This window comes from Trichechus manatus, unplaced genomic scaffold (genome assembly GCF_000243295.1).
Source record: "Trichechus manatus latirostris isolate Lorelei unplaced genomic scaffold, TriManLat1.0 scaffold00286, whole genome shotgun sequence".
NCBI lineage: Eukaryota > Metazoa > Chordata > Mammalia > Sirenia > Trichechidae > Trichechus > Trichechus manatus.
Window position 1 is genome coordinate 1,123,673 of NW_004444222.1, and position 11,560 is coordinate 1,135,232.

General features: G+C 36.7%; 1 protein-coding gene across 1 annotated transcript; it reads right to left on the minus strand.

Moving 5' to 3' along the window:
- Positions 1 to 601: 601 nt before the first annotated feature.
- On the minus strand, positions 602 to 7,111 carry SPP1 (secreted phosphoprotein 1). The gene is made up of 7 exons (XM_012559624.2): positions 7,059 to 7,111; positions 5,889 to 5,956; positions 5,739 to 5,780; positions 3,663 to 3,743; positions 3,346 to 3,387; positions 2,184 to 2,507; positions 602 to 1,448 (listed from the first exon to the last, which is right to left on the minus strand). Exons 2-7 carry the CDS (start codon positions 5,940 to 5,942, stop codon positions 1,077 to 1,079), a joined length of 915 nt encoding a protein of 304 aa, XP_012415078.1. The 5' UTR covers positions 5,943 to 5,956; positions 7,059 to 7,111; the 3' UTR covers positions 602 to 1,076.
- Between the last annotated feature and the right edge of the window lie 4,449 nt (positions 7,112 to 11,560).

Genomic DNA, 11,560 nt, shown 5'->3' on the forward strand with positions numbered 1-11,560 from the left:
CAAGGTCATGAAACACTTTATGTAAAACTATCAAATGGAAACTAATTTCATCTAATGCACAATAAAAACAAAAACAGGGAAGAGCAAAAGAGCAAGACATGAAAATAAAGCATCTGGTTTCCAGAAGCTTTAGTTTTCAATGAAATTGGATATTTTGCTTATTGCTTGAAGTAGCATTTTTAAGTTTTCCAATACAAAAGAATTATATATTTATTATCTAAGAGTGATTAAAAAAGGTATGAGACCTACCCAAGCTTTCAAGCAAGGACTGGCAAGTAATAAATTTATCGAGCAAATTATTGGGGAGTGATGAGAAATCATAAAATTGATTTGTGATTGTATTTAGACTTTTATTAGCTTTTGTGTCAGCTTTGTGACAATTAGAAAAGGGCACCAACTCTAGGTGGAAGCAGCCCACAAACACCCACGGGGCTGGAGAAGTGCCGACTGAATATCCACCCCTACTTGGCCCCATCCCCTTGACTAAGATTGGCCCGTTGATCCTGCAAGCCCTAGATTACTCTCTGCTAAGTCCAGAAGCTTCATTAAAATGGTTACATTTTATTAGCTGCTGAACAACTGTGGGAAAACAAATAAGAGAAGCACCTGACACCATCAACTTCTCATTACATCTGAGACATAAGATTTATTCACAAAAACAAAATAATCGCAACCAAATATACACTAAATTAAACAACAAAAGATTATAGTGACATAAAACGTAATATTTTCTTTTATAAGTGCATAAAGGTGTTTTGTTTGCTTCTGCATAAAATTCGATTCATAAAAGCATAACAAACATTAAAATGCAGTGACAGTTTCTTACAGGCAAAGAACACAGGCCAAACCCTGCAGCCATTAGCTCACAAATGTGTTACCACTAAGCCACAAACTAAACTAATGATCAAAAACATTTATCTATTTCCAGATTCACGTACATATACATTCACCCAATAAGCTGAGAAATAAACATTTCATATTTTCTCCCACCCCCATACTGGTTTTTTTTTCCAATTTACCAAAAGCAAAGTAAGAAATTGTATTTTTTTCCTCTCCTTTGAACTGACCTCAGAAAATTAACTCTCTAACTCATGAGAAATGCGAAATTTCAGGTGTTTATCTTCTTCCTCACTCTTAGGGTCTGGATAGTACTTGTCTTCACGGCTGTGAAGTTCATCGCTGACTCTGGAATCTTCTTGACTATGAATTGTATCGGAATGCTCACTGCTCACATCATTTGCCTTCAGCTTATATACTTTGTACTGCTCTTGGCTATGGGTTTCCACACTGTGATCATCCTGCTGACTGGTTTCACGACTGTCCTGCTGATAGCTGTCCCAATCAAAAGGCTTCTTTAGGCTACTGATGACAGGGATGGCCTTGTGCGCATCATCCAACATCTTGCTTTCCATCTGTGAGATAGAGTCTTCCTCTGTGGCATGAGGATGCTGAATCACAGCACAAAGGGAACAGAATTAAATGAACAGCCAGATACAGGTACGTTGTAATTCTGTTCTGTTCTCTAACTATTAAGCTAATTCACACTGAAAATTGTCTAAGTATTGGCCAAATTAAAACAAAACAAAAAACTAGTACAATACTTTGTAATTTACCATGCCCTTCTGTATATGTCATCTCCTTTGGTTTATGCACATCAATTGTACATCAATTTTGTATGTAATGAGACCTAGGAGGTAGGTCTCATTATCCTTGTTTTATATAAAGGGAAAGTGAAAGTTAAAAAATCAAGTGAAGAGTAAACAGCAAAGCTATGTGTCAAATCCAGCTCCTTTGTCTATAGATTCAGTGTAATTTATGACTGTACAATTCCTCTTGCATATTTAGCTTCAAAACATGATAATTATATTTTGAAAATAACTGCTGTTTTCTGAAGTCTTTATTTAACCTAAAAAAGTGAGTAGAATAAATGCTTTAGAACTAGGACTTGAAAAAATAGAACTGTGCTTGAGAGAGAAAATTAAGGAGAAATTATGTGGGCTTAAACATAAAAAACACCAAGTGGAAAAGGTTTTGAATTTAATGGTTATAATATAGGTTACTAATAAATGCTTGCTTGCTTGCTTGTTTAGTTGGTGAATGAATAAATGGATGAATATGCAGGCTCTAGTTTCCTAGAAGTGAACTTAATCATAAGTATCCAATGTATCTGTTAAGGGATTTACCTGGATGTCAGATCTGGGGATCTTCTTAGATTTTGACCTCAGCCGATAAACCACACTATCGCCTCGGCCATCATAAGTGTCTACTGTGGGCACAGCTGGAGTGAACACTGAGGTTGCTGGATCGTCAGTGGGAAAATCAGTGACCAGTTCATCAGATTCATCAGAATGGTTAGACTCGTTGGAATGGTTGGAGTCATCAGTATGATCATCCTCGTGCGTGTCGTCTGAGTCAATGGGGTCCTGGCTGTCCACCTGCTCTCCATCATCTTCATCATCCACACTGTCTGTCTGATCTTGGCTTTCACTGGACTTACTTGGGAGGGTCTAAAAATCCAGATGGCCACAAAAATTAGTATATGGCTTTTTATTTTTCCTCAGCCTTTACAGTACATACTATTTTTCTTTCATTTAGTTGAAGAATCTCTGCATTCATAATACACTTCATGGCTTTTAGGAGCTAAAGTGAGCATCTTCCAATTTCTCCTTTAACATCTCCCACGAGGATCAGTAGAATAGTATTCTGAGCTATTTTCCTTGCTTTCCCATAAAAAGTATTTTGATAGATATTTTCAAAGCAAGTAAGTGGATTAACATTCATATTGATAATGTTGTTTTTCCTTGGATATATTAGACATTAATTTACTAAATTCAATGATGCAATAGATACGGATACATAATTGTGAGGTTGATTTTTCTCCTTGAAATAGTGGGAATTCACTGGAAATTAGAGCATGCATATTTGAACGTTATGTGCCAAAACCTAAAACCACCTTGCTGTTAGCATGGATAATCAAAAAGGGATTCTACTAGACATGTGTGGATAAACTGCCCCTCAAAGTTCTTAATTGAATTAACCAGTTAATTAGTTAGATGCTTATCAAATATCAGGTAAGACAGTTATAAAATACCTTAAATAAAATAACAGGCATGTAAACATTCCCTACAACACTAAACATACATGAAGAAACCTGGTATTTCTGACTTCTAGTAAATACATGTTTTTTTAAAAGACTTTTTCTGAACAAGTTTTAGAATGGCAATTTACTAAAGAACTTGCTAACGGAATTTCATCAGAAGAAAACCCAGGCAATGCCATTAGAAGAAAGAATGGCTTCCTTCTCTCCAAGATGTGATGGACCCCCTATTGAAAAGGAGAACTCACCTCTTGTTTAAGGTCGTCAGTTTCTTCAGAGGATACGGCATTCTGCACAGGAAGGAAGGTGCATTATTAGTGTACATCATATATGTCTAACTCTTTGATTCAAAAGTTAGCCTTTCCAGTCCAACTCAGGTTTGGTTTTTGGCCTGATCTGTGGATGGCTTATAACGGGAAGAAGAAACATGGTGGATCAATAGGTCTCCTAAGTGCACCTTCACCAAGAGGTAGAAGGGGAAGGATGGATCCATTTAACCAGCCCAAATGTTGGCTTGGTAGCTACTTTTTCTTCTTTTTTTATATTGGGAGAAGTTTAAAAATACCTGTGGTGCTAGAAGAATCTGCTTGTAAGATGGGTCAGGCTTTAACCATGTGTCCACAGCATCTGGGTATTTGCTGTAAAGCTACAAAAAAAGTTGCATATGTCATTACAGATAAAAGAAACATAAGGATCTCTAAGTGATAAACTGTAAAAATAACTATACCAGTCGTGGATGGAAGAGCATAATATGAATGCATACAGTCAACCAGAGTCTTCAGGACCTTTTGTTTAATTTATTTTTTCTTGTAGATTCATTTAAAAAACTCCGACATAGCACTTACTAGGGTCCAGGCACCTTTCCAAAGTGCTTTACGCCTATTAATTAATTTAATTCTCTCAACCCCCTATGAGGTAGGTATCATTATTTGTCCACATTTTACAGATCAGGAAACAGACACAAGGAGGTTAAGTGGTAGTAAGTGGCAGAGCCAGGATTCAAACCCAGGCAAACTAGCTCTTAACACTGATCTTAACATTATGCTTTCCTGTTCCATGCTTGCTAGCTCAATCTTCCTCTCAGATAAACACATCTAAAGCAGAGGTGCCCTTCATTAGTGTTAATCTTCATTGTTTTCCTCTCTATGGAACAAGGAGAAATCCTCTAAGGCTGTGCTGTCTAACATGGTAGCCACTAGCCACATTTAAGGAGCCCTGGTGCTGCAGTGGTTAAGCCCTTGCCTGCTAAATGAAAGGCAGGTAGTTCAAACCCACCAGCGGCTTCATGGGAGAAAAGACCTGGCAATCTGCTTCTGCTTTCCCCCTAGGAAATCCTATGGGGCCATTCTACCCTGTCATATAGGGTCGCTATGAGTCGGAATCAACTTGACAGCACACAACAAGAACAACGACAGCCACATGTGGATATCTAAATTTAAATTGAGTAAAATTAAATAAAGCTAAAATTCAGTCCTCAGTTGCACTAGCCACATTTTGAGTGCTCAACAGCCACTCTGGGGTACATCCCTACAGACTTTCCCATATTTCCTACCAACTCTAAATTTCTGGGATTCTAGAAGTTGGAGTCTTCAACTCATTCACTAATATCCTAAGTATCATCTAAGGACATAAACTGTTACTGCTTCAAGTGCCTTTTTAAGATGCATCTTTGCCATATTTTATTGTATTAAAAAGGCACTAATTCTTGCCTCAAATATTGTGACCATTTTCTCTGATATGTCTTTTTCTGGTTTATTCTTGTGATTCAACATCTGTGTTCTCAAATCAACTGGAAAACAGACATACCTGCACACACCCACTCACACACATATACACAGATGCACACACAAACACACACAATAATACCTCTCTTAATGTCCTCATTAAGCAATCTAATTGCACTGTGCCCAGGCAACTGTATATTAGCCTTTATTCTGTTCATCTGGAATTGCACTCTGTGTGCCCTTTGTCTAAGCATCTTGGGACAATGCCCATTTGTTGTTTGGCTGGCACAGTTTCATCTATTGTGGAGGGGTAGGTACATCTACGGGGCTGGTCCAATTATTGTAATTATAATTATTATAACAGAGAGTTTGATTTCGTCCTATGTTTGGTTAGGAAAATGTGATCTAAAATTGGCTAACAAGCACAATAGATACAAACAGCATAAATAGACTTTCTTTTCACAATAAGCCTCTTAGGAAATATCTGAGGAGATATGATGAGCATCATAGTCATACAACCAGTCCTGACTAATATCTGAGGCAAATTTTAAACTTAGTTCTCCACTAAATAAAACAAAGAATGGAATTTTCTACTTCTAGAACAGTATGTTGACTCATGGGGGAAAAAAAAAAAGTCACATGATTTCATAGAAATCATTTTACATAAGTGATATTGATCCAGAGCATTATTTTCCATATTAAAGAAAATCTAGTTTGGTTTTAAAAGATGATACATTTATTAAAAACCATGCTGTACTTGATACTGGTCTAGATTCATAGCAGGGAGCCAACAAATGCTTATAACTTAACAGACTTGATTTTGAAAATAAGTAAAGTTGCAACAAGTATGTTTATAGTGCCTCTTGCAATAGCTGCATAAATAATTTAACTGTATGATGAACCTAAAAGATGCTTACCTGCTTTTCCTCAGAGCTGCCAGAATCAGCCTGGTGTTTAACCTTTAAATAGAAAAAAATGAAGATTTCAATGGGAATGTGTTCCTAGCACATGGAAGCACACAATTCATTTATCTTCAGGAATTTTCTTTAAGATTCAGCTGTACTCACCGGAAGGGCGTAGGCAATGCCTAAGAGGCAGAAGTAAATCACTGCAATTCTCATGGTAGTGGTTTTTCCTGCAAAACATTTTGTAAGGAACATTTGATATCCTTGTAGGTTAAAACAATGATACCTATTTATGCTACCACCTTATGAAATAATCACAAACGGAGTTTACTTTCTGTAGAATGTTTTCTACTTCTTAGCGAAACCCATTCTTTTTAATACCATGGTCTTTTGAGTTAATATTTGTAATGCCACCTCTATTCTCCATCTCTCACTATTAGGCAAGGGAGGAGGAAATTTTACAAGTCTATATTTATACAACTTTTAAATTTAGAGCTCCAGAGATTATACCATTACTACCTGATACCACCACCTGTCTTAACTCAAAAACAGATCAACAGTCATCCACATAATTTAAAAACTAGTGTAGGGACTATTTCACTTTTCAGAAAAGATAAACACAAATAGAGAGAAAATCAAACCATGTAAAAAATTTGTTTTCTCCGTTTATCCAGCAAGCATTTCAAACATGGTTTTAAATTATTAAGAAAGTGCTATTTAGGTGAATTGGACCTATCTTTAAAGTGAGCCATTTAAGTAAGGTATTCCAGAAATTTGAAATGAAAAAGAAAACACTGAAAACAGTCAATAGCTTTTCTCTATTGTGACAACAAACCAACATAGTGTCATATAGGTATATGATGAAAGATTTAACAGCAAAATACATATGTAAAACATTCAGAAAATGTTTTTTCCCCCTTGAAATGGAAATAGATTGAATTATAGTGAAAAAAAAATAGCATTAGCACTAAGCATCCTTTTCCTTTTTAAATACCTCCACAATCATCTATCCATTTATAACTATATAGTTACAGTAATTCCAAAGGGGCATAGAATTTTACCTTTCTTTCTGATCTGAAACAACGGTTTCAGCTTTTTGGAGAACCTAGTGGAAGTATTTTAAGTTTTATTTTCAACTGGCTTTTCAGAATAGATGATCATCTTTCCTCCAAGAGTTCTGCAATGTATCTGACATGCTTATTCAAACGACTAGAACAATTTAAGTCTGAGCTAACTTCCTTAGAGTTAAATTATTTTTCTTATAACTTGGACTGCCCATGAAATGAAACAGAATGTCTAGCACAGCAATCAAGTAGCAAACTGCAGACTCACCTTGGTTGGTGTCTGGCTGAGAAGGCTGCAGCTGGCGGAAGAGTCCAGTCAGAAAAGGGATGCTGCTGCTGCACTGCCCTGCCTCCTCTGGCTGCTGCGGACACCAGGGACCTCCCAGAATTTAAATGCTGCTCCAGACATTCTCCACCAACGCCGGGAGGCGGAGCCATACATCAGGAGGTTTTTGCCCAGCCCACCCGCTCCTACACTTCCCGTTTTGGTTTTGTGGTTTTAAAAAAAACAAAAAAACAAACATACATACACAAACTACTCTCCAGTTAAAACATTACTTATGTACAATATCATTAACTTGTTTTTTCATTTATAGGCTTGGCAGTCACCGTCATGGAAGAACACCTAGGAGTCCCATTTTTAAAAAGCAGGTAAAAGTAACTAGTTCTTGCGAAGGTTTAATTTATAGTTTTTGATTTAGAAGAAATGCCCCAAATGAAATGAAATAGAATGGATTTTTGTTTCTTTCAGTTTACATAACGGATTAAGGTAATATCTGCAAGCAAATTTGCCTCCATGATTGTACTTATTTCAGAGCTAGAAGGCTGTTGTTCAGGCACACACAGTTTAGGGAACGAACCTCTATCCTTTACTACTCAAGTTCAATTTTATGATTTCAAATATGCAGCAGCTTGCCATTTAGATAAACGGCATTAGTGACATTAAAATTCATGTTTATGGCCATTAAGTTGGATTTATAGTGACCTTTCAAGGACATAGGTTTTTGTTACACTATTGAAGCCGTTTGAATGGGTAGGAGGTGATACATCTGATAACTTGCTATATAAAAAGGAAGAATGGTAAGTTACTTTAGATGTTGCTAAACTAAAGCATTTTATGACTAAGAGCATGGTTACTGCTTAAGAGTGCTGCTTCAGGATCCAGGTGGTGATCTACTCCTGATTTCAATCCCACTCTGCCACCAGTTAGCTGTGCAACCTTGGGCAAATCACTTAACTTACCTATACCTGTACCTCATCTGTAAAAAGGAGGTACTGTTACCTAGCTCACAGGGTTTTTGAGAGGTTTGAATGGATTAGTGTATGTAAAACTAACAATGTCTGGCACATATTAAGCACTGCATGAGTGTTACCTATTAAATTTTTTTTAGTGGGGCAGGTAGTCATGATTTTTAATGTCTTTAAGTGTAATGGATTGCTAGAATGAGAGTGGATATAAGGTCTTTAAGTTGTGTATACCAGTAGGGTTAATTTGCACACATCTAAAGGAATGGATTAAATTTCTGAATCGTGTTTTTCTAGTTTTCTTCCCCCAAAACCCATTGTCATTGAGTCGATTCCAACTTATAGCGAGTCTATAGGACAGAGTAGAACTGTCCCATAGTTTCCAAGGAGCAGCTGGAGGGTTCAAACTACCAACCTTTTGGTTAACAGCCATAGGTCACCATAGCTCTTAACCACTGTACCACCACGGCTCCAGTTTTCCTGCCAGGATATATACATAGTTGATTGTTCAATTTAAGAAATTACAAAAAAACAAAAACCAAAAAACTCTATAGTTAAAAAAACTTTACTGAGTATTAAAAAGGTGTTTGAACAAAAGAGAATTACAGATGGTGTTTGAATATTGGAGCAAAAATCAGGGTTAGCAGAGCTCCGACTCTGTTTAAATATTTCATATTGTTTTGAGATAATCTCTTTATCTACTTTTCCCAGCTATGAAATGGGGATTGCACTATTCACTTATATCACACCTCCATTGTAATAATTGTTTGTAAAGTGAGATTAAAGGTAAATGATACTATTTATTATTAGTTCTAAAGTGTCAGCTGCTATCTGCTGAATATTGCTCATAATATAAATCTAGATTTCAACAATTTTTTGGAACAGTAGTAGGATAACTAATCCATATGAACATTTGGTGTAGGAAATATGTCTCTTTTAAACTGGATACATCCAAATGAAGGACATTCTTTCTTATGATTTGTAGGTTATAAGTAACATTTTAATAATTAAAAATTACATTTGTCTTACAAAATACAAAGCGCACAGGAGATAATGTTAGCAAATAGACTTATTTCTGCTTTTAAAGCTTTTTTTTCCCCTTAAACACATTACCCACATAAATTTGTCATGTTGTCAACATAGTAGGCGGAAGTTCAAAAATTCTAAAAACAAATAAATGTCCACAGGATTCACTGTAGTTTACTCTGTGCCCACGAGAATGATTCAGTATGAACTTAGGGAGTTATAGGAATAGATTTCACTGGAGCCCAGCCATCTTGAGATGAACCTTATGACCTTTCACAGTTCTCTTGTGGTCATAGCTCCAAAGTGCCACACGATGGCAGTATTTCTGAGAAAGATTTCAGGCCCCAGTATGGTTATATCAGTTTTCTTATTCTGGCAGGATAGAATATCCACGTGTTTAATGACAGAATTTTGGAAGAAAGGCCTGATGATCTATTCCAGAAAAATCAGCTACTGAAAACCCTATGGAGCACAGTTCTACTCAGACACACATGGTGTTGTCATGAGTTGGAATTGAGTCGATGGCAATTTTTTTTTTTTTTTTAAATGACAGAACAATGAAACACCTGTTGAGGCCATCCCTTTCTTGGAATGCCAGGAAAGGAAATATTTCCCAGCAATGACCCACCCTGCAAGAACAGAGAATACAGAGACCAAACAAACCAAAGCATCCTTGTTCTACCCTGCTGGCGCCATCAGCAACCCCAGGTGGATGCAGTTATTTCCTTGCCCACTTTCCACACGCACTGAAAAGGATACTGATCCCGAGGTCTCACCCAGAGTAAAGCCTTTTGGACTCATGTTTAGAGAACGTGTCTGGGATTCTTCAGAGTTGAAAAGATAAAGTGATTTGTAATAGGGAGGCAGTTCCGTAAAGTGGGTGGTTGGATAGTGGATAATGGATAGTTGGTCATTCTGACTTCGGAGGAGGCGCCTGCTTCTTGCTTTTTGTAATCAAGTGTGCTGCTGACATTTATTTCTCCTGGGTAGGATTTTCCAACCATCAGAATTAGCATGTTTAAATCAGAGAGGCTTGCTCTGTAGTATTTCCACACTACTTTCATTATTGGTTAGGCTAACGGTTGTTAGAATCAAGAGGTCAAAATGCCCAAATTCCCTATATACCTTGTGTTATGTGGAAAGGAAAAAGTTTAGATATTAAACTGGAATGTAAAGAGTGGTTTGTGATCTTAAAATGTAGACACTCTAAGGGGACATATGGAAACATATAAAGAACATTATATTTTTTTCCTGAATTACATGAAAATTTCCATATTAATTGGAAAATTTAAGTGTCTAGATGTCCCTATTTTGGTGGACAACTTTATGATACTGACTTCTAATTTATTTGGATATCTCTAATAGTACTTTACTTAGTAAGGAGTAACCAACTATTCCAACTTTTAACCCTGCAAATAATTATTTTTTCCCCTGAATGTCAAAGTCCAGACATCACAGTTATCTTGGTGGCATCAGGAGTGTATCACAGAGAAGCTGAGAATTAGAACCAATCATAAGCCCAGCACAGCATTCATCATTTGTAGCCACCAATTGCTGTTGAATTGAATCTGACTTCTGGTGACCCCGTGTATGTCAAAGTATAACACACTCCAAAGGGTTTTCAAGGCTGTAACATTCAGAAGTAGATTGCCAGGTCTTTCTTCCAAGATGCCTTTGGGTAAACTCAAATCACCAACCTTTGGGTTAGCAGCCAAGCATGTTAACAGCAGTTAACACCTGTTGTTAACACTTTAGTAAAGCAGTCTGACTATTGGTAAGCATTAGTTTCACTTAAAACAAATGAAAAAGAGTATAACTTTAGACTCAGAATTGTAATAGAGCAAATAAGTACTCAAGAAATTGTGGGTGACTAAGCCCTCAATTCTCCATTTACAACAACTAATTTTGAGCATATAGTTTTTGCTTATGAATACAACGCATTGGTTTGATACTTGAATCCATAGTATGTATCTCGTATATTGATATCTAATATTTGTCAGTACTCAAGACTCCAGTTGTATTTCTTTATTAAAGTATTACCACTAACTCTGGGGCATTCTAACTCTGAGATACTTTGAAGTGGACTTAAAATGTTTTTCTAAAAATGACACCATTCTTAGCCCCATGGATTCCATTTATTCATGAAAATTAACTAAAAAGTTTGATAATTGTGTAGCCAATGAGGCTAAGGGGGTGTGGTTAAACAGTAAGCTATGAGGAAGCCATGGATAGAGAAGACATATCATGAAGACCTCATATCTGCTTTGGAGTTGACGGGATTTGGACTCACACAGACTTCTTTTATCATCCAGCATCGATCACTGCAGCATAGAACATTACCTGCAGCAACGTGGGAAAAAATACAGTAACTAGAGAGGATCCAAAGAGGGAGGGAGAAAGCTGCAGAGATGTACAAAGAGAAAGTCTAGCAGGTACAAGACCTTGTCAGTACAGAAAAGACATTTCCCAGCAACCAGTTACAGGCATTTTGCAGAATGT